This window comes from Heterodontus francisci, chromosome 15, assembly GCF_036365525.1.
Source record: "Heterodontus francisci isolate sHetFra1 chromosome 15, sHetFra1.hap1, whole genome shotgun sequence".
Taxonomy (NCBI): domain Eukaryota; kingdom Metazoa; phylum Chordata; class Chondrichthyes; order Heterodontiformes; family Heterodontidae; genus Heterodontus; species Heterodontus francisci.
This window is the reverse complement of record NC_090385.1, coordinates 13426362-13450224: the sequence shown is the minus strand read 5'-3', so window position 1 is coordinate 13450224 and position 23863 is coordinate 13426362. Positions and strand designations below refer to the sequence as shown.

Below are 23863 nucleotides of genomic sequence, written 5' to 3'. Positions count from 1 at the left end.
CATGCAATCGCAGGAGGTGTAATATCTGCTCTTTTACCTTCTCTCTCCTCACTATCCAAGGCTCCAAACACTTCTTTCAGGTGAAGTAGCGACTTACTTGTACTTTCAATTTATTCACAATCAACTGTATTCGCTGCTCACAATGCGGTCTCCTCTACATTGGGGAGACCAAACGCTGATTGGATGATTTGCGGAACACCTCCACTCAGTCCGAAAATGTGACCCCGAGCTTCTGGTCAGTTACCATTTCAACACACTCCCCTGCTCTCATTTCTGTCCTGAGATTGCTGCAGTGTTCCAGTGAACGTCAGCACAAGCTTGAGGAACACATTTCATTTACCAATCAGGCACGCTACAGCCTACTGGACTGAACATTGAGTTCAATAATTTCAGAGCATGACCCACCCTTTTTAAAATTTTATTTTTTATTTTATTTTGCATTTTTTAACCATGTGCCTGCCCACTGGTTTTTTCATGTCTGTGCTTTTGGCTAGGGCTGGTCATTATTCTGTCATTTAACACCCTCTCTGCACTAATGCTTTGTCTTTCACCACACCATTTGCACCTCTTTCCCTTTGCCCTTGTCAGTTAATCTCTCTAGCCCTCTGTCCTATCAACATCCTACCTTAATTTCTCTGTCTTCCCCCTCCCCCCCCACCAAACTTTATTTGCTTAAAACCTATTGCATTTCTAACCTTTGCCAGTTCTGATGAAAGATCACTGACCTAGTAGATTAATAATTGAAGCAAGTCTGCTCCATAATGATTTGGATGAAGGGATCAAAGGTATGGTTGCTAAATTTGCTGCTGACACAAAGATGGGTTGAAAAGTAACTTGTGAAGAGGACATAAGGAGGCTACAAAGGGATATAGATAGGATAAGTGAGTGGGCAAAGACCTGTCAAATGGAGTATAATGTGGGAAAGTGTGAAATTGTCCACTTTGTCAGGAAGAATAAAAAAAAGAAGCATATTATCTAAATGGTCAGAGACTGTGGAGCTCTGAAATGCAGAGGGATCTGGTTGTCCAAGTGCATGATTCTCAAAAGGTTAGTATGCAGGTACAGCAAGTAATTAGGAAAGCTAATAGAATGTTATCATTTATCGCGAGGGCAATTGAATACAAAAGTAGGGAGGTTATGCTTCAGCTATACAGGGCATTGGTGAGACCACATCTGGAGTACTGTGTATAGTACTAGTCTCCTTATTTAAGGAAGGATGTAAATGAGTTGGCATTACAGCGAAGGTTTACTAGACTAATACCTGGAATGGGTGGGCTGTCTTATGAGGAACGATTGGACAGGCTAGGCTTGTATCCGTTGGAATTTTGAAGAGTAAGAAGCGACTTGATTGAAACATAAAATCCTGAGGGTCTTGTCAAGGTGGATGTGGAAAGGATGTTTCCCCTTGTGGGAGAATCTAGAACTTGGGGTCACTGTTTAAAAATCAGGGGTCGCCCATTTAAGATAGAGATGAGGAGAATTTTTTTATCTGAGAGTCGTGAGTCTTTGGAATTCTCTTCCTCAAAAGGCAGTAGAAGCAGAGTCTTTGAATGTTTAAGGCAGAAGTAGATAGATTCTTGATAAGCAAGGGTGTGGAAGGTTATCGGGGGTAGGGGGAAATGTGGAGTAATCAGTTCAGTCATGAACTTATTGAATGGTGGAGCAGGGTCGAGTGGCCTACTCCTAATTCGTATGTTCGTTTAACATACCACATTGTAGGTCTGAAGTAAAAACAGAAAGTGCTGGAAATATTCAGCAGGTCAGGCAGCATCTGTAGCGAGAGAAGCAGAGTTACCATTTCAGGTCTGTGACCTTTCATCAGAACCCTGTCTATCAACTGGCACCATTTTTCTTTTCAACAGAATTTTGGAAAATTATAAACATTCAAGTTCCAGTGATTTATCTATTGGGTTTGAGTTACTTCAGTACCATTTCCTTTTGAAAAATAGCCTCCGCTACCATTCAAAAATCATCAAAATAATGGATAGCTACAAATTTTACAATTCTTGTCTATACAAAACATTCAATAGAATGTACTTTAACATGAACTGCTGCCATTGTAATTGGAAGAATCCAGTTGTCACTCCATGAAGGGAAACAAAATGGGCTATTAGGTACATAGGCCATTGTGATGCAATGCTTTCACTCTGCCATGTATCTGGGCCAATTCTGAACAGAGCCATTAGTTCATTTTTCTTTAACCCTCATCATTGTCAACACTCTGAACATTTATCCATAAACTCCAGAAAGAGTTTTAATTATTTAATCACCATTCTCTGCAGTCATAGAGTAAATAATACATACATTAATTGTTCAAAACCTAGATAGCCAACACCATAGTAAGGTACGTAAACAAAGAACTAGTTCTGGCTGTCTTTATCGTGATGCCATTTAAGTAGGGCACTGGTGTTTACAATCTCATCTGTTCAATAGCTTAGCAGAGTTCTTAGTATTTCCCTGCAGCAGTGTACCGCTCATCTTTCACACATTGACTTGGAACTTGTGGTTACCTTTCAGAATAAATTTTCTTGATTCTAAAGCAGGAGTCAAGGCTGTAGCATTTGAAGGAACAAGGTACTCTTTTGAAAAAGGGCTTTTTTCCAACCTTCGCTCCATTTATTGAGAATGAGCTGAAGAAATAGTCAAGGCCAGAAAAGACGATTAGAAGGAAAAACTTGCACTTCTCTTTGAAACATTTCCAAGCACTTCAAATACCAAAAGGAAAAAAAGCTTACATTTGTCTAGTGCCTTTCATGAACCACAGAGACATTCCAAAGCACCTTGCAGCCAATTTGAATTGTTGTCACTTGTATAGTGTAATAATACAATTAAGCTTAGCCAATTTGCACACCGCAAGCAGCAATGTGATAATGATGACATGAAATGTTTTTGTGATGTCGATTGAGGGATAAATATTTACCAGGGCACCCATGATAACTCCATGCTCCCCCTTCAAAATAGTGCCATGGGATCTTTTAGGTACAACTGAGAGAGTAGATGGGCTTCAGTTTGACATCACATCTAAAAGGCAGCATCAGGCTTGATTTTTTTAAAATAATCAATTGTCTGGGACTTGAACCCACAACCCGATGCTTTACAGACAAGAGTGCTATCAACATGAGCCACAAAGATAAATGCAATACTAGTTTCAAATGCAGTGAACATAACAGCCATTTTGCACAAAGCAAGATGCCACAAACAGGTGAGGGGAATGAGAAAGATTGAGTATGATACCTGGATAACTCCTTGCTCTTCAAATAGTGACATGCAATGATGAGCATCTTCTGCAGCCCCGCCTACTAGAATTCTCTCACTCCAGTCTTCCGTCTAGCCCTCTGCTTACTTTCAGAAGTTTCCATTTCTTCTACCATTCCTATTCTGCCATCCCTTCTCAATGTATGTGTTCCATCCCTTCAGTTTGGTGTCCACCTTTTATCTTTCTTTTTTCTTTCTTTTGGGCCTCCTTATCTCGAGAGACAATGGATACGTGCCTGGAGGTGGTCAGTGGTTTGTGAAGCAGCGCCTGGAGTGGCTATAAAGGCCAATTCTGGAGTGACAGGCTCTTCCACAGGTGCTGCAGAGAAATTTGTTTGTTGGGGCTGTTGCACAGTTGGCTCTCCCCTTGCGCCTCTGTCTTTTTTCCTGCCAACTACTAAGTCTCTTCGACTCGCCACAATTTAGCCCTGTCTTTATGGCTGCCCGCCAGCTCTGGCGAATGCTGGCAACTGACTCCCACGACTTGTGATCAATGTCACACGATTTCATGTCACGTTTGCAGACGTCTTTATAACGGAGACATGGACGGCCGGTGGGTCTGATACCAGTGGCGAGCTCGCTGTACAATGTGTCTTTGGGGATCCTGCCATCTTCCATGCGGCTCACATGGCCAAGCCATCTCAAGCGCCGCTGACTCAGTAGTGTGTATAAGCTGGGGGTGTTGGCCGCTTCAAGGACTTCTGTGTTGGAGATATAGTCCTGCCACCTGATGCCAAGTATTCTCCGAAGGCAGCGAAGATGGAATGAATTGAGACGACACTCTTGGCTGGCATACGTTGTCCAGGCCTCGCTGCCGTAGAGCAAGGTACTGAGGACACAGGCCTGATACACTCGGACTTTTGTGTTCCGTGTCAGTGCGCCATTTTCCCACACTCTCTTGGCCAGTCTGGACATAGCAGTGGAAGCCTTACCCATGCGCTTGTTGATTTCTGCATCTAGAGACAGGTTACTGGTGATAGTTGAGCCTAGGTAGGTGAACTCTTGAACCACTTCCAGAGCGTGGTCGCCAATATTGATGGATGGAGCATTTCTGACATCCTGCCCCATGATGTTCGTTTTCTTGAGGCTGATGGTTAGGCCAAATTCATTGCAGGCAGACGCAAACCTGTTGATGAGACTCTGCAGGCATTCTTCAGTGTGAGATGTTAAAGCAGCATCGTCAGCAAAGAGGAGTTCTCTGATGAGGACTTTCCGTACTTTGGACTTCGCTCTTAGATGGGCAAGGTTGAACAACCTGCCCCCTGATCTTGTGTGGAGGAAAATTCCTTCTTCAGAGGATTTGAACGCATGTGAAAGCAGCAGGGAGAAGAAAATCCCAAAAAGTGTGGGTGCGAGAACACAGCCCTGTTTCACACCACTCAGGATAGGAAAGGGCTCTGATGAGGAGCCACCATGTTGAATTGTGCCTTTCATATTGTCATGGAATGAGGTGATGATACTTAGTAGCTTTGGTGGACATCCGATCTTTTCTAGTAGTCTGAAGAGACCACGTCTGCTGACGAGGTCAAAGGCTTTGGTGAGATCAATGAAAGCAATGTAGAGGGGCATCTGTTGTTCACGGCATTTCTCCTGTATCTGACGAAGGGAGAATAGCATGTCAATAGTCGATCTCTCTGCACGAAAGCCACACTGTGCCTCAGGGTAGACGCGCTCGGCCAGCTTCTGGAGCCTGTTCAGAGCGACTCGAGCAAAGACTTTCCCCACTATGCTGAGCAGGGAGATTCCACGGTAGTTGTTGCAGTCACCGCGGTCACCTTTGTTTTTATAGAGGGTGATGATGTTGACATCGCGCATGTCCTGGGGTACTGCTCCCTCGTCCCAGCACAGGCATAGCAGTTCATGTAGTGCTGAGAGTATAGCAGGCTTGGCACTCTTGATTATTTCAGGGGTAATGCTGTCCTTCCCAGGGGCTTTTCCGCTGGCTAGGGAATCAATGGCATCACTGAGTTCCGATTTGGTTGGCTGGATGTCCAGCTCATCCATGACTGGTAGAGGCTGGGCTGCATTGAGGGCAGTCTCAGTGACAGCATTCTCCCTGGAGTACAGTTCTAGGTAGTGCTCAACCCAGCGGTCCATCTGTTTGCGTTGGTCAGTGATTATGTCCCCCGATTTAGATTTGAGGGGGGTGATCTTCTTGATGGTTGGCCCAAGAGCTCTCTTCATGCCATCATACATTCCTCTGATGTTTCCGGTGTCTGAGGCCAGCTGAATATGACTGCATAGGTGTTGCCAGTAGTCGTTTGCGCAACGCCTAGCTGTTCTTTGTGCAGTACTTCTGGCTGCTTTAAGTGCTGCGGATGTTAAATCGCTGGGGGCTTTCTTGTAGTTCAAAAGTGCAATGCGCTTAGCGGCTATGACAGGTTCCAGCTCTTCATTATGAGATTGAAACCAGTCTGCATTTCTCTTCGCACTTTTGCCGTAGGTGGTCAAAGCTGACTCATAGATGGCGTCTCTGATGTGGGCCCACTTGGTCTCAGCATCCCCTGTGGGAGTGTTTTGAAGGGCTGTTACAAGTGAATTTAGAAATTTTTGTAACAGCTGTGGGTGAGAAATTCTGCTCGTGTTGATGCGCGGGTGGCCCTTCTGCTTGGAATGATGCAACTTCTTTGGTCTGAGTCTAACCTTGCTGCACACCAGGGAGTGGTCGGTGTCGCAGTCCGCACTGTGGAAGCTGCGTGTGTTTTGAACACTGTTTAAGGCGGCTCGCCTTGTGACAATGAGGTCTAGCTGGTGCCAACGACGTGATCTTGGGTGCCTCCATGAAACCTGGTGACAGGGTTTAGTGTGAAAGAACGAGTTGGTGATGCAGAGGTTATGATAGGTACACAACTCAAGCAGTCTCTGCCCGTTCTCATTCATCCTTCCAACGCCATAGCGCCCAAGGCAGGAGGGCCATGAGTCATGGTCGGCCCCAACCCTGGCATTAAAGTCCCCCAGCAGGAATAGGTGTTCGGTGTTGGGTATGCTGCTAATGATGTTATGGAGTTGTTCATAGAACTGGTCTTTAGCTTCAGGTGCGGAGCAGAGTGTTGGAGCATAGATGCTGAGTAGGTGTACTGGACCAGAGGTGGTGAGCAGTCGGATGGACAGTATGCGTTCCGAGCCATTTGAGGGAGGCTCTTTTATACACCTTTTATACACCCTGCAAAGCATTATGATACATTGTCTTTATTGATGTTCCTTTGTCCTATTACCCTGAAGTTATATCCTTGGTTCACTGCATCCCATTTAGTAGAGATCTCCCTCTCCTTAATCATCTATTTAAAGTGTAAATGTTGTGCTTTTCTATGTTTCCTTCAAACTATTCTATGCAGTTGGGATAATTCTTGTTACTCTTCACCACACCCTCTACAATGTGCATATTTATCCTATGAAGAATGATGTCTAAATTGACCGAGCATCAATCCAGCAATTTCATCATATGGAGAGAAGAGAAAGAATGTACTCCAGTTAAGTTATATCCTCTACATTGGGGAGACCAAGCGCAGACTGGGTGACCGCTTTGCGGAACATCTCCGCTCAGTCCGCAAGCAGGACCCTGAGCTTCCGGTTGCTTGCCATTTCAACACTCCCCCCTGCTCTCATGCTCACATCTCTGTCCTGGGATTGCTGCAGTGTTCCAGTGAACATCAACGCAAGCTCGAGGAACAGCATCTCATCTACCGATTAGGCACACTACAGCCTGCCGGACTGAACATTGAGTTCAATAATTTCAGAGCATGACAGCCCCCCATTTTACTTTCATTTTTAGTTATTTTTTCTTCCTTTTTTTTACATTCCTTTTTACATTTTTTACAATCTTTTTTTGCATTTATTTCATTTCATCTTAGTTTGTTCAGTTTGCTTACCCACTGTTTTTTTCAGGTTGTTTTTCTTCAGGTTTGCACTTGCTGCTGTTCAATATTCAGTGTATTCACACCTAATCTTTACTAATGCTTTGTCTTTCAACACACCATTAACACATTGTTTGCCTTTGCTCCGTGACCTTTTGGTCAGCTATGTGGCCCGGTCCAATCTGTACCTTCTCCTTTGTTATCTCTTGCCCCACCCCCACCTCACTTGTTTATAATCTGTGACTTTTCTAATATTTGTCAGTTCCGAAGAAGGGTCACTGACCCGAAACGTTAACTCTGCTTCTCTTTCCACAGATGCTGCCAGACCTGCTGAGTGACTCCAGCATTTCTTGTTTTTGTTTCAGATTTCCAGCATCCGCAGTATTTTGCTTTTAAGTTATATCCAGTGCCTTGTGAAGGCGCAACATAGATATTGTTGACTTTTAATCTAATTTTCTGCCTTCATCCCAACATTCTATCTGGCTTTTTTAATTGCTTCTACATGTAATCATGAAATTGAAAATGATGTATGCAATTTCAGGCCTCTCTATAAAGAAAGAAGGAATGACTTGCATTGATATAGTGTCCTTCAGGACCTCAGGAAATCCCAAACCACGTTATAGACAGTGAAGCGCTCATTTGAAGTGTGGTCAGCTAATTTATCCACAAATAGCAATGTGATAATAGCCAGATAATCAGTTTATAGATATTGGTTGATAAATAATTATTGGCCAGGACAAAGGGGCGAACAGCCTTGCTTTTAGAAATAGTGCCCTGGGATCTTTTACCTGAGAAGACATTTGGGCATCATTTTAGGGTCTCATCCGAAAGCTGCCACTTCCAACAGTGCAACACTCACTTAGTATTGCACTGGAGTTGCACCCTGGATTATATGTTTAAATCCACAAAAAGCAGGACGGACTCAATCTGGCCGATTACTGCTCTATCAGCCTACACTCAGTCATCAGCAAAGTGATGGCATGTATTGTCGACAGTGCTTTAAGACAGCACTTACTCATCAATAACTTGCTTAGCGATGCCCAGTTTGGGTTCCACCAGGACGACTCAGCTCTGGACCTCATTACAGCCTTGGTCCAAAGAAGGACAAAAGAGCTGAATTCCAGAGGTGAGGTGGGAGTGACTGCCCTTGACATCAAGGCAGGATTTGACCAAGTGTGGCATTGAGGAGCCCTAGTAAAATTGAAATCAATGGGAATCAGGGGGAAAACTCTCCACTGACTGGAATCATATATATCAAAAAGGAAGATGGTTTGATTGTTGGAAGCAAATAATTTCAGTCCCAAGACATTGCTGCAGAAGTTCTTCAGGGCAGTGTCTTAGGCCCAACCATCTTGAACTGCTTCATCAATGGCCTTCCTTCCATCATAAGGTCAGAAGTGGAAATGTTCACTAATGATTGCACAGTGTTCAGTTCAATTCACAACTTCTCAGATACTGAAGCAGTCTGTGCGCGCGTGCAGCAAGACTTGAACGACATTGGGCTGATAAGTGGCAAGTAACATTTGTGCTACACAGTGCCAGACAATGACCATCTTCACAAGAGAAAATTAACCACCACCTCCCTTGACATTCAACGGGATTAGCAATCTTGAACTTCCCACCATCAACGTTCTGGGGGTCACCATTGACCAAAAACTTAACTAGACCAACCATAAGGGTAGCACAGTGGCGTAGTGGTTAGCACCGCAGCCTCACAACTCCAATGACCCGGATTCAGTTCTGGGTACTGCCTGTGCAGAGTTTGCAAGTTCTCCCTGTGACTGTGTGGGTTTCTGCTGGGTGCTTCAGTTTCCTCCCACAGCCAGAGACTTACAGGTTGATAGGTAAATTGGGCATTGTTAGTTGCCCCTAGTGTAGGTAGGAGAATGGTGGGGATGTGGTAAGGTATATGGGATTAATGTAGGATTAGTATAAATGGGTGGTTATTGGTCAGCACAGACTTGGTGGGCCGAAGGGCCTATTTCAGTGCTGTATCACACTATGACTCTATATAAATACCATGGCTACAAGAGCAGGTCAGAGGCTGGATATTCTGTGGTAATTAACTCTCCTCCTGACTCCCCAAAGCCTTTCCACCATCTATAAGACACAAGTCAGGAGTGTGATAGACTACTCTCCACTTACCTCGATGAGTACAGCTCCAAAAACACTTAAGATGCTCGACACCATCTAGGACAAAACAAAACATTTAATTGGCACCCCATGCACCACCTTAAATATTCACTTCCTCTATCACCAGTGCACAGTGTATATCGTCCACAAGATGCACAGCAGCAACTCGCCAAGCGTCTTTTGACAGCATCCTACAAACCCATGACTGCTATCATCTAGAAGGACAAGGGCAAAAGGTGCATGGAAACACCATCACCTGCAAGTTCCCCTCCAAGTCACTCACTATCCAGACTTGGAAATATATGACAGTAGCTTCATCGCTGGCTCAAAATTCTGGAACTCCCTACCTTACCAATAGTTTTGAGCAGGAACCCCTTTCTATATCATTGCTGGTTGCTTTTTATTACTCTGTTGCTATAATATCTACATTTCCAGCATCCTCCTTCGAATAGTTTCCATTATTTTACTTGTTGGTGATGTTTAGGAAAAGAGCCTGTACTGGCCTAACTGTGATTTACAGCTCGTAACTGTACTCTGATGGATAGGATGCATTTGGAGAATCGTTTTTGTAATTTCTTAACCAGCCAAGGAATACCCAGTTCGTGACTTTTCCATCTGAGCATCTATTCTCCCATTTTAGATCCCATACAGAGGTAAGAATGAATGTCGGGGCCAACTAAACAGGGGTGCTTTCCTTTTGTCGTTGCAATTCACTTTAGTTTAATACAAGAATTCTAATGGAAAAGGAGACGCCTGTAGAAATCTGACAACACAACAGGTTAATATATATATAGCAGTTCTGAAGAAGGGTCACTGACCTGAAACGTTAACTCTGCTTCTCTCTCCACAGATGCTGCCAGACCTGCTGAGTTTTTCCAGCACTTAATGTTTTTATTTCAGATTTCCAGCATCCACAGTATTTTGCTTTTATTTTTATGTAAATATATAGTCTTTCATAAGTAACCTTTAAATATTCTTGTTTTCAGAAATGGTGCATGCACAATTTGGGTAATCTCATTACAGCTATGTACCTCCCCATTTTGGTTCAAAGTCTGGATTGGACATCAGTGGCACATTACAGTTATATAATGAATCAACATGCTGTTTACAGTGATATACAAGAGTGCTTTGGGATGCCTCGCGTGTGCGATAGAGAGAGATGACAAGTTCTCAAACCAAAATAGAAACACAATTATGTAACCAATATCCTTTTTGTCAAGACTTCAGGCTTTTTATTAGAAAATTAAACTGCATTTTCTTGCTTTTGTTATTGTAATGTATTTGATTTCAAGAAGGCTCTTGATTTTTTTTCTGACCAAGTATTGATGACTGCCAGAATTTGCCCTATTTACATCTGAATAAATACACACTCTTGCAGCCATTCCAGCAGTGTTGTGATTACTAATTCGGCAGACCAAAGTTGTTTATATACTGTCGGTTTGCGGTGGATTATAATCCTAACCCCTTTTTGGGGCTATCCTGGATCAGGCGTACTTCTCAGATGATCACTCTCAATTTAAGATTGAGAAAGTCAGATCCTAAAGATACTAAAGACATGAAGGGAATGGGTCTGAAGAACTGATCTAGCCCTCCCAAAGGAAAGGAACCAGCTGAGAATATTACCATCCTCTAGACAGCCTTTTTAAAACAGTTTCAGCCAAATTATAATAACCCAGATTTTATGAGCATCTGGGAATCTCTCCTCAGTAATGTACCTCCCCACCCAAGAGTACACGGAGACAGGTACATGAGTTAGCAGTTAAAGAAGACTATGTGAGACAATATAAATTCTAAATTATATAAAAGTTTAGTAAAGAACTGAACATGCAATTCAATTGCAACATTAATAGTTCTAGGAAAAGATAAAAAATACAATTTTATTCTAGTAGAGAATCCATTTTTTAAAAATACAAATATTGTTACAGTATAATATTAAAATAGGATATCCGTCAATTATTAAAGTAACACCTTAATTCTCCGAGTAGAAGACTACAGAGTTAGTGAGATACCTCTATCCCAGTTAGGGGTAGAGTTATCATTACCTCATTCCATTAGTCTTACTTTACCATGAGAGACGCTGGAGCGAGTCCAATGAATCTAAAAATGTAATGTGTGCTCCCAATATTTATACAGTTTTCCAAGTTGCATAACTAATTTCTTATGCATGGGGGTGTTATCTCAAATGTAAGTGAGTGCGGCCCCCTTTCTTTCCCAAATAAGGCTGTCTAATTGTTATTTTCTAGATAAGGTCCGTCCTCTTGTTTCCTAAGACAGGTTATATAATTGTTAATTTCTAGGTAAGGTGAGTCCTCTTTGCTTCCTAAGACAGGTTATATAATTGTTAATTTCTAGGTAAGGTGAGTCCTATTTGTTTCCTAAGACAGGTTGTACAATTGTTATTTTCTAGGTAAGGTCCATCCTCTTTGTTTCCTAAGACAGGTTGTACAATTGTTATTTTCTAGGTAAGGTCCGTCCTCTTTGTTTCCTAAGACAGGTTGTATAATTGTTATTTTCTAGGTAAGGTCCAGGCCTCTTTGATTTCTAAGAAAGTCAAGCTGCAAACTTTGTGATTCTCAATTTTTCATTAGTCATCTAACTGTGTTTCAAGACTATAATTCACTTTTTGGGTTAGGTTAGCTTTGTCAAAAATTCATTTGACTGCAGTTTAGGGCTATCAGTAAAACTATATATTCAATGTTGTACCATGTGGTGAGGTTCATGACTTTGGGAGCAAATCCCTCTTATCAGAAGCTGCCTTTATAGTTCTAGGATGAGACAAGCTTTTTCACTCAGAGGCTCATTTAGTTTTATAGAGATGAACTTTTTAACCTTTTAGGAAGATGAACACTTTTTATTATTTTAACCCCTCTTTCATAGGAAAAAAACTCTTTTAACCTTATAACCCTTCATTATGGCTAGATGCCTTCACAGGTTTAATACTTTTAATTTATTACTCAGTTAGTGCTCTAATTCTTCCAGAAGGAGAATACCTCCTGCTTTCACGTGTCTCTAGCTATCTTTTGTTTTCTTACCCACGCAAAAAAGTTCCAACACCGTTTTATGTAAACGGCACTACGGCATTGCCTTACATAAGAGATGATGTAATCTACACTACACATACAGTCGCCAAACGAAGGGAACACACTGAATAAAAGTTACTGGATCAAAATCATTGGCGGCAATTATTAGCTGAACTGTTTCACAAATGTATTTTTTGCAGGCTAGCTGAATGATAAAAGATAGGGAATCTCACATTTTGTTAGAGGGTATTGACAAGGGTTTGGTTTGCAACTCGTATACATTTCAGTTTTAATGCTGAAACAGTGAGTGTGATAACAGATTTATATAAAACGCCGAAAGTGTCACTTTAAAACATTTTCCCTTGAAAAAATATTTCAAGAGCTGTAAAGACGCATTTCAGCGTTGGAGCATCGGTATCGAATGTTTGTGCAATGTGTTTCTATATTGTGGGGATGGTGCATTGTAATATTTGGTTGTCTTTTCGCACAGATTAAATATTTAGCTCTTGAAAATGGGTGTGCACATTTACACACTATTAATGACCTGTTACAGTTTCTCAATAATTATAGGGCACTGTCTATGGGGAACAAACAAGAAACAGCTTCAAAGGTAAAGTGGGAAGAGAGCGAGAGAGAAAGATGTCAATCGTGCAAATCCTCGAAAATAATTCAAAATAAACAAAATGTTACAGAACTTGCTGGTTTTGTAACAGTCTGAGTCAGGCCAATGAGAGGCTGCGAACGGCTGTCATGTGATCGCGCTTTATGTAACACATTTTTTTCATTGTGCATAAGGTTCTCTCTTCCATCGGAATTGGGGGTTTAAAAGGTATTGGGAGCCACAGAATGATAGTGGTGTCACTGTGAGGTGAGGACTTACTAAGGGTTGAGTCCTTTCCCCACTGCCACTGCCTCCTCCAGTATGGCTTCGGAAGGCAGCGGGGTGGAGGTGATGCTGGAGCTGGCAGCAGAAGCTTTCAGGGCGAGGAACTTCCAACTGGCCGCCGAGATCTACCACCAGTGCCAGCCCGAGGAGACGGAGGAGTTGCGCCTGAAGCGTGCCCACTGCCTGGTGCTAGGAGAGCGGCTGAGTGAAGCCCTGGAGGAGTACCAGCTCCTGTCCCAGAAAGGCAGGCTGCGAGCCGAGCACCTGGAGGTGCTGGTCGGATACCTGGCCGACAGCATCAAGGGGAGCGAGGGCTGGGCAGAGGGAGAGCCGCCCTCCAAGGGCTTGCTGAGCTGCCTGAAGTGCACTGGCACCTTGTTCGAGCCGGTCACCCTCCGGTGCGGTCACAGTTACTGCAAGAACTGTCTGGAGAAGGAGCGAGAGAGAACCACAGCCTCATCACCCTCCTGCAAACTTTGCAAAGAGAAACTCCCCGCCGCGGGCGCCTATAGAATTAACGTGGTTTTAAACAGTTTCTTAGGCAAGTACTTCCCGACAGAGACCAGAGCACTAACTCTTAGACATGAAGGGAACGTCCTATATAAGAAAAACAAACCGCTGGCTGCCTTAGAGAGGTATCACGAAGCAATTGCGTTAGGTAATGTGCAATTAATATTATGTTTTAACCTCATTTTAGTACTTTAGAACAGTGTGAATTGGGGCAGTGAAAGTCTGTGTTTTGACAATTGCAAACGTTTGGAAGTAATTAAGTGTCCAGAATTAATTTCAAAGCGTCACGGTTACAGGTACAAAAGTTGCACAATTAAATTTTACTGGACGAGGTAGTGGAAAAAGAAGTGAGCAAAAGTGTAATGGGGAGAGCTGCCCTACAAAGTCACAGGGAACATATGTGGATTATAAGCTGGCAGTTAGATGGAGAAGGCATTGGGAATATGTTTTAGGGAAGCGGGAGGTTTAATTGAGGTTAACAAAACAGGGCGTGTTGCATAAGATGTGATCCTGCCTTTTGACCGTTTTGTCATATTGTCCTATGGTTAGGTAGCAGCTGTTATGTAACCTGAGTGAAGGAAATGGGTCGAACACAAACTTTCCCAGCTGAAGCTTTTAATTTGCAATTCAGGTTAATTGCAGCGTTTTAAAAATGAATTAAAAATAGGGAAGCTAGGGCTTAAGAATAATTCTATGGTATTAATAACTTTAAATTTAGACTCCTCCATCAAAAAATGGCTCTCAAAAGGCTGATAATTGCAGTTGTCTAGAATGTTAAAAATATTTGAGACCACTGTTTATCCATTTGTAATGCACCTGACAAAATAGATAATGAGCCAGCTAGAGTAAAGCTTCCCTATCACTGCTGTAGTTATAGTTCTGCAACTACCTTTTGAAAGCATCGATTGGAAGGGTCAGACAGTACAGAAAATGATGGACAGGAAAAGACCAACTAGCCCATCAAGGCTGCACTAAACTCACGATGGCTGAAGCTTCATAACGAGACCCCCTTCAACTGACAGCCTTCCTGTCGCTATATAATTGCCTGCGAGAGGAGACAAACCCAGGACCAAGAGAAGGAAAGGCACTCTGGAATATTCCTGACTGACCTCCTCATTTCACTTTGCTGTACATCTCATCCAGTACCTGGACTGAGAGTTGGCAAAGTGTAGCCAACCCAAACAAGCCACTACTGGCAATATCCTATGATATGGGGGAGGCGGTGGCGTAGTGGTATTGTCACTGGACTAGTAACCCAGAGACCCAGGGGTATTGCTCTGGGGACATGGGTTCAAATCTCACCACAGCAGAAGGTGGAATTTGAATTCAATTAATAAATCTGGAATTAAAAAGCTAGTTTAATGATGGCCAAGAAACCCATCTGGTTCACTAATGTCCTTACCTGGTCTGGCCTACATGTGACTGCAGACCCACAGCAATGTGCTGACTCTTACACGCCCTCTGAAATGGCCCAGCAAGCCACTCAGTTGTGTCTAACCGCTACAAAGTCAATAAAAATGAATGAAACTGGACGGACCACCCGGCATCGACCTAGACACCGGAAACGACAACGGCAAACCCAGCCCTGTCGACCCTGCAAAGTCTTCCTTACTAACATCTGGGGGCTTGTGCCAAAGTTGGGAGAGCTGTCCCACAGACTAGTCAAGCAACAGCCTGACATAGTCATACTCACGGAATCATTTCTTTACAAACAATGTCCCAGACACTGCCATCACCATCCCCGGGTATGTCCTGTCCCACCGGCAGGACAGACCCACCAGAGGTGGCGGCACAGTGGTATACAGTAGGGAGGGAGTTGCCCTGGGAGTCCTCAACATCAACTCTTGCATCAGATCAAACAGGGACAAGGAAACCTCCTGCTGATTACCACCTACCACCCTCCCTCAGCTGATGAGTCAGTACTCCTCCATGTTTGAACAGCACTTGGAGGAAGCACTGAGGGTGGCAAGGGCACAAAATGTACTCTGGGTGGGGGACTTCAATATCCATCACCAAGAGTGGCTCAGTAGCACCACTACTGATTGAGCAGGCCGAATCCTAAAGGACATATCTGCTAGACTGGGTATGCGGCAGGTGGTGAGGGAACCAACAAGAGGGGAAAACATACTTGACCTTGTCCTCACCAATCTGCCTGCCGCAGATGCATCTGTCCATGACAGTCTTGGTAGGAGTGACCACAGCACGGTCCTTGTGGAGACAAAGTCCCGCCTTCACATGGAGGATACCCTCCATCGTGTTATGTGGCACTACCACCATGCTAAATGGGATAGATTTCGAACAGATCTAGCAATGCAAAACTGGGCATCCATGAGGCGCTGTGGGCCATCAGCAGCAGCGGAATTGTACTCGACCACAATCTGTAACCTCATGGCCCGGCATATCACCCACTGTACCATTACCATCAAGCCAGGAGACCAACCCTGGTTCAATGAAGAGTGCAGGAGGACATCCCAGGAGCAGCACCAGGCATACCTCAAAATGAGGTGTCAACCTGGTGAAGCTACAACACAGGACTATCTGCGTGCCAAACTGCGTAAGCAGCATGCGATAGACAGAGCTAAGCGATCCCATAAGCAACGGATCAGATCTAAGCTCTGCAGTCCTGCCACATCCATCCGTGAATGGTGGTGGACAATTAAACAACTAACTTCCGATGAAGGGTCACTGACCCGAAACGTTAACTCTGCTTCTCTTTTCACAGATGCTGCCAGACCTGCTGAGTGGTTCCAGCATTTCTTGTTTTTATTTCAGATTTCCAGCATCCGCAGTATTTTTCTTTTATTTAACTAACTGGAGGAGGTGGCTCCACAAATATCCCCATCCTCAATGATGGGGGAGCCCAGCACATCAGTGCAAAAGATAAGGCTGAAGCACTTGCAACAATCTTCAGCCAGAAGTGCCGAGTTGATGATCCATCTCGGCCTCCTCCTGAAGTCCCGAGCATCACAGATGCCAGACTTCAGCCAATTCGATTCACTCCGCGTGATATCAAGAAACGACTGAAGGCACTGGATACTGCAAAAGCTATGGGCCCTGACAATATTTCGGCAATAGTACTGAAGACCTGTGCTCCAGAACTTGCCGTGCCCCTAGCCAAGCTGTTCCAGTACAGCTACAACACTGGCATCTACCCTGCAATGTGGAAAATTGCCCAGGTATGTCCTGTACACAAAAAGCATGACAAGTCCAACCCGGCCAATTACCGCCCCATCAGCCTACTCTCAATCATCAGTTAAGTGATGGAAGGTGTCATCAACAGTGCCATCAAGCAGCACTTGCTTAGCAATAACCTGCCCAGTGAAGCTCAGTTTGGGTTCCGCCAGGGCCATTCAGCTCCTGACCTCATTACAGCCTTGGTTCAAACATGGACAAAAGAGCTGAACTGGTGAGGTGAGAGTGACTACCCTTGACGTCAAGGCAGCATTTGACCGAGTATGGCATCAAGGAGCCCTAGCAAAACTGAGGTCAATGGGAATCGGGGAAATCCCGCATACCTAGCGCAAGGGAAGATGGTTGTGGTTGTTGGAGGTCAATCATCTGAGCTCCAGGACATTACTGCAGAAATTCCTCAGGGTAGTGTCCTAGGTCCGACCATCTTCAGCTGCTTCATCAATGACCTTCCTTCAATCATAAGGTTAGAAGTGGGGATGTTTGCTGATGATTGCACAATGTTCAGCACAATTCGTGACTCCTCAGATACTGAAGCAGTCTGTGTAGAAATGCAGCACGAGCTAGACAATATCCAGGCTTGGGCTGATAAGTGGCAAGTAACATTCGCGCCACACAAGTGCCAGGCAATGACCATCTCCAACAAGAAAGAATCTCACCATCTCCCCTTAACATTCAACGGCATTACCATCACTGAATCCCCCACTATCAACATACTAGGGGCTACTATTGACCAGAAACTGAACTGGAGTAGCCCTATAAATACTGTGGCTACAAGAGCAGGTCAGAGCTAGGAATCCTGAGGCGAGTAACTCACCTCCTGACTCCCCAAAGCCTGTCCACCAAGGCACAAGTCAGGAGTGTGATGGAATACTCTCCACTTGCCTGGATGGGTGCAGCTCCAACAACACTCAAGAAGCTCGACACCATCCAGGACAAAGCAGCCCGCTTGATTGGCACCCCATCCACAAACATTCACTCCCTCCACCACTGACGCACAGTGGCAGCAGTGTGTACCATCTACAAGATGCACTGCAGCAACGCACCAAGGCTCATTAGACAGCACCTTCCAAACCCACGAACTCTACCAACTGGAAGGACAAGGGCAACAAATGCATATGAACACCACCACCTGCAAGTTTCCCTCCAAGTCACACACCATCCTGACTTGGAACTATATTGCTGTTCCTTCACTGTCGCTGGGTCAAAATCCTGGAACTCCCTTCCTACAGCACTGTGGGTGTACCTACCCCAAATGGATTGCAGCGGTTCAAGAAGGCAGCTCACCACCACCTTCTCAAGGGCAATTAGGGATGGGCAATAAATGCTGGCCTGGCCAGCGACGCCCACATCCCATGAATGAATTTTTTTAAAATTCAAAACTTAGCACCTTTGGAATGCATCTCGAGCATTTTACCATTTGGGGTACTGGTAATGCCCACTTTCGTTTAACCCTTTGCCTGCCGAATGCACCAGATCTTCATATGGGCACCACAACAAAAATATATAGCAATTTAACAAGTCCTCTTTTAATTACTTCATGAATTCACAAATAAAAATCAGTGAGTTTAGAGCGAAATTCAAATTTCTAACTGGGTCCCTCCTTCCAAAAGGAAATTCATAGAATGAAGAAAGTTCCTCATGAAGGTGCAGTTATTGTAACCCGAGTTCTGTTTTCCCACCTGAGTGAGACTGAAGAAGTGTACATCTTAAAAAATATTTGCACCACTATCTGTTTATGATTTTAAGGTTCGAATCACTCAGGATTAAATGGTTTATATGCTCACATCTGTTTTCTCTGGTCCTGACTCAGAGTTTTTGATTGCCAAAGACTCTGGAGTAATTATTGGAAATTCACAATGTGATTGTTCAAACTGTGCGTTCCTGAAATCACACTATTGCAGAAGAGTCAGTTTGTAATTAAGATGTAATCAAATGCCATTTGAAAGGTTTTCATTGTAACAGTTTTTTTATCGTTTTGCATGTACATGACTATAAATAGTTAAGATATTGTATCTTTATTTGACTTTTATGTAATGATGGACGTTTTATAATCGCTCCAGTCAAGCTTTATTGTAATAAATTGTTGCTGCTAATTTCTTATTATTTTATAATTGAAGAGTTGGATTCCTCTTAAAAATTACTTTTCCAGTCCCAATGAGTTTATAAGAGTAAGGTTCAAATGTAGTTACTTTGGAAATACCATGGATAGTGCATGGATACACCAAGGAATATGTGATAAGTTACATTCAAATGAAACATCCATATACATCCTTAGATAAGCAGGAAGAAATGTTGGAAAACACAGTAGGTCCATCAAAATCAGTGGGGAGAACAGAGTTTAATTATTTTGGCCTTGGAGCACTAACAAGAAAGAGGGATATTGATACTTGCAGGCTGAAGATCATTTCAGCAGAAAGCACAGTCAGTGAATTATTCTACCAATATATCTCAGTGAACCTTAACGTATTATAAAATGAATGATGTGACAATTTCTTGCATCCTTTTCTGTTCAATATGTGCTTTGTTTTCAGCACCCAAAGACCATTTGTTGTGGAGCAATCGTGCACAGATTTATGTGAGTATGAACTGCTTCGAAGATGCACTATGTGATGGAAGTGCTGCCTGTAGCATCCAGCCTTTCTGGCCTAAGGTGAGATTTCCAAAAACTCTGCATTCTTCAGTTTGTTTCATCATTATGACCATCATGGTCATGTTGTAATATGAGCAATATTTGCATCTTAAACAACCAATGTGCTTTGTTGTTAGGGTCACTTAAGAAAAGCACAAGCACTGGCTGGGCTACAGAAAATGGACAAAGCTTTGAAGGAGTATCTAATTTGTATCGCTTTAGATTCAGAAAATAAAACAGCAAAAATGGAAGCCCAAAAGGTAATTAAACATTTATAATATATAGCTGGAACACATAGGTTAGATATGCAAAATAAAGATAGTTTAATTTAGTATCAATTTATAAGTTCTTAATGGAATATTTAAAGATCAAATTAGTAGAAAATAAACTAAATAAGAACAAGAGTAGGCCATTCAGTCCCTTGAGCCTGTTCTGCCATTCAATTAGATTATGGCTGATCTTTATCTTAACTTCATTTACTCAGTTGGTTCTGTATCCATTAGTAACCTTATCTAACAAAAATCGATAAATCTCAGTTTTTCAATTGACCAACAGCTGTCTCGGGGCAGAGATTTCCACAGGTGTAACATCACCCGTCCAGCTCTAATTTTGAGGTTATGCCCCCTTATTCTGCACTCTCCCATCATGTGGGTCATTCACTTTGTATTAATGGTGACCCTTTTCTCAGCCTGTACATTGTTTCTTTCTTCAATTTATTAAAGTTTATTTTAATTTGCGAACCCGGCGTGGAAAGCAATAAATGTGGAATTCATTCTGTTTTTGGGTACAACTTCTGCTGGTATTATATTGAAAGTATTTTTTGTCTACTTTTCTGGTAGATTACTCTTGTCATTTTTCAAACATGAAATTTGATCCTTTTATTGAACCTGTCACTGTGATTAAAGTTTATGAAATATGAGATAAATTGTAATGTTACATTTCCTTCAACCAATTATATTTCAATAGCTCAATCCGTAAACAACTGGTATGCAGGACATTGGAATTCAAGTGACATCACAACCTTTTTTAAAAATCAAATTAAAATCATATTAAATCCATGTTTCTTTGTTCCACTTTTCCAGATCCTGTGTGACCTGCTTTCGCCCATTGCTGATAATATGCTCCAAAGGTTACCCGACATAATGCAACTTATGTCTCCACGTTCACGAATTAAGGGAATTGTCCTGAACTCACTGAATTCCAGAAATTCCAGCAATGTATTTGAAAATTCATGCAAGGTACGTGTAATAGGACACTGTCATATCTCATCCTGAACTCAGATACTTACTTGGAAGATTAGAGGTGAGGCTTTTTACTGAATTTCCTTTGCATGCTTCTTCTGTAATTCATCACTTTACATCTACAAAGACAAGAAGTTGCATTTATGTAGCACCTTTAACATTGTAAAACATCCCAAGCTGCTCCACAGGAGTATAATCAAAATTTGACACCGAGCCAAAGAAGGGGATACTAGGAAGGTTGACCCAAAGCTTGGCCAAAGAGGTAGGTTTTATGGTGCATCTTAAAGGAGGTGAAACAGGTGACAGGTTTGGGCAAGGCAATTCCAGATCGTAGGACCTAGGCAGCTGACAGCACAGCTACCAGTAGTGGGTAAAGGAACTGGAGGACGCATGGGAAGCTGGAATTGGAGAAGCGGAGAAATCTCGGAGGGTTGCACAGCTGGAGTGCCTTAAAGGAAAATGGGAGGCCAACGCCATGGTGGGATTTAAATATGAGGAAAGAGAATTTTAAAATCAAGGCACCAGGAACCAATGTAGGCTAGTAAATGTAAATCATGCTGTCAGATTCTTTTCGTGGGAATAACGGTCAAAACATCTGGAAATGGGACCAATTGGATTGGGTTGGTAAACACTTTATCAAGCCAACTATACTGGTTCTGAAACCATGAATTTCTGAGTGAAGCCTGCTCGCCAGCTAGGCTGGCATGCTAATTCTGTGGAGAGAGAAACAGAATTAGCGGGCTGGGATCTTGTTCTCCGGCTGCTGGGAGTGGCGGCGGATGCAGAAAATGGCAGCTGCTGCACAAGCGCCCCACGCTGCTGCGACCTTGCATCCCGTGGCCACTTTACATATGCACGGTGGTCACCCCTCCCGATCATGTGCCGGGGGCGGCCTTGGCGACGCCGTTCATGGCATCACCTGTTGAAGGAGCAGGGTGCTGGTGCCATTTTTAAAAGGCTGCCAACCCTTCAAACAGTACGCCATAACCCAGAGTTCACTCCTTCACCGACCTCCCCCGACCCCATCCACAACAAAATGCAGAGTTCACCACTTTCTCCCCACCCTCAATAAAACAGAATGCAGAGTTCGCCCTTTTCCCCACCTCGGTGGCACCAGCTTTCCCTGGGCGGGAAAGTGAAGGCGCGTGAGTGCCACATGTTGTGCTGAAGATCGCTGCAGATTACATTTTAATTCATGCAAAGGTGTAATTTAAACATGTAAACTCAGGTCCCGTCACAGAGGGGTCGCCACGGAGCTTCCCTGCCGCTGGGAAGATCAGGCGGGGCAATCCCGGTGTCTGTTTCCATGGTGGCTGATGCCGCTCTTGATTTTCTGGCACCACCATCGCCCCCCTGCCACCCTTCCCACTCCCTCCCCCACCCCCCACCACAGAACCCAACGTTGGGCTGGGAACAAAATCCAGGTTGAGAAAAGATCTTCAACCTGAAATATGAATTCTCTCTCTTCACAGCTGCTGCCAGATTTGCTGAGCTTTTCCAGCATTTTCTCTTTCTCTTTCAGATTTTCAGCATCTGCAGTATTTTGCTTTTGGACGCTAATTCTTTGATGGATTAACAAATACTAAAGAGATGAATAAAAAATACTGTTCTGTTAGAATATTGCTTGAAATATAGAGAACTCCAATCATGCATTGTAAGATTCTGAGTTTCAGAATTGTGACTTTTTTTTCCTTGAAGGTAAATGTAGATAAAGCTTGCGTTGACACCAAACAAGAATGGAAGGCTCACTCATACTGTAATTTAGCCAAGCCAGCTCAAGTGATGAGTGACAATGAAGACACACTGAAAAATTTACCCACTGAACCAACTCGTCCTGAAAAAAAGAATATTTTGAAAACAAAGCATAATATTATGAAAGAAGATAAACCTGGAACAACCGATAGCTACAACAAATGCAAACGAGGTACAGTATTCAGTCAATCTGATCCATAGGAAGTCACTGCATGAGCGTACCTGAATAAGTCTATTTCCTTTTTTAATACCTGGATTTTCACCAGTGCTTTGGAGATGGTTTTCTGCAATCCTTACTGTTTACAAGTGAGATCACTGGTTGTCTAAGCCAAATTTTATTTTATATTACACCTGTTGTGCCAGCACTTTGAGTCACTGGAGGAAGTGATGTCGTGTCACACATGACCAGAGAGTTGTGGGTATAGCTCGACAGAGAGAAATGTGTATAGATGTGCTCCTGTGTGTATATATGTTCTAATTTAAGTTATAGTAAAAACTCATATATTCTTTGGATATTACTTGTTATCCTGTGAATCTTATAGTAGTTCACACACCAAAGGAACAAGTAATATGACAATACCAGGCTACAAGATTTTCCAGGATTTTTCTGGTATTTTTAAGGACCATATTCTGCCATTCCATCCATTTTTCCACAAAGACCACTCATCAGTGGTCTCACTATTTGCAGCTGACCATTCTCAATTCTTAACAGTTTTAGCACCTGAAACTCCCATCCCTGTAATAAGGATATTTTCTTCATTGCAATCTAAGGAACAACCTATCTAATAGCGCATTATATTATGAGCAAAGGTTATTTTAACTGTTGTCAATAATTAGTATTGAACGAAATAATTTTCATTCTTCTTTAATGCCACAGTATTTGAGATGTGTAGTTTAAAATCTTTTATTCAAACATGTAGCCAGAACACAGAGTCCAAGCAGAGAACATGATGTCCTACCGAAGCTCGTCGATGCATTTGACCTGGAGTGTTCCCTGTGTATGAGGTACATGATGGCTTCTGCCAGTCTTTTAGTACTTAAGAGCAGCATGGACAGAGTGGATAGTCAGAAGCTTTTTCCCAGGGTGGAAGAGTCAGTTACTAGGGGACATAGGTTTAAGGTGAGAGGGGCAAAGTTTAGAGGGGATGTGCGAGGCAAGTTCTTTACACAGAGGGTGGTGAGTGCATGGAACTTGCTGCCGGGGGAGGTGGTGGAAGCAGGTACGATAGCGACGTTTAAGAGGCATCTTGACAAATACATGAATAGGAAGGGAATAGAAGGATACGGTCCCCGGAAGTGCAGAAGGTTTTAGTTTAGACCGGCATCAAGATCGGCGCAGGCTTGGAGGGCCGAATGGCCTGTTCCTGTGCTGTACTGTTCTTTGTTCTTTG

The 23863-nt window shown here is 43.2% G+C and overlaps 2 protein-coding genes across 3 annotated transcripts in view; both read left to right on the top strand.

Annotated features, from left to right (window-relative positions):
* commd5 (COMM domain containing 5) overlaps positions 1-10619 on the top strand; it is a 56383-nt gene extending 45764 nt beyond the window's left edge. The window contains exon 9 of one of the 2 annotated variants that reach the window (XR_010976423.1): positions 10229-10315. Coding sequence is in view for 1 of the 2 variants with exons in the window: in XM_068047126.1 (XP_067903227.1) it covers positions 10229-10331 (103 nt within the window). In the remaining variant the exon portion in view is untranslated. Of the gene's footprint in view, positions 1-10228 lie in introns of both variants that reach the window. The other variant, XM_068047126.1, reaches the window with a different exon arrangement.
* A 2294-nt stretch (positions 10620-12913) lies between these two features.
* LOC137377485 (LON peptidase N-terminal domain and RING finger protein 3-like) overlaps positions 12914-23863 on the top strand; it is a 35793-nt gene continuing 24843 nt past the window's right edge. The window contains exons 1-6 of the mRNA XM_068047123.1: positions 12914-13806; positions 19382-19500; positions 19617-19739; positions 20562-20717; positions 22419-22644; positions 23393-23477. Of these exons, the coding sequence (XP_067903224.1) occupies positions 13185-13806; positions 19382-19500; positions 19617-19739; positions 20562-20717; positions 22419-22644; positions 23393-23477 (1331 nt within the window). The 5' untranslated portion in view covers positions 12914-13184. The remainder of the gene's footprint in view (positions 13807-19381; positions 19501-19616; positions 19740-20561; positions 20718-22418; positions 22645-23392; positions 23478-23863) is intronic.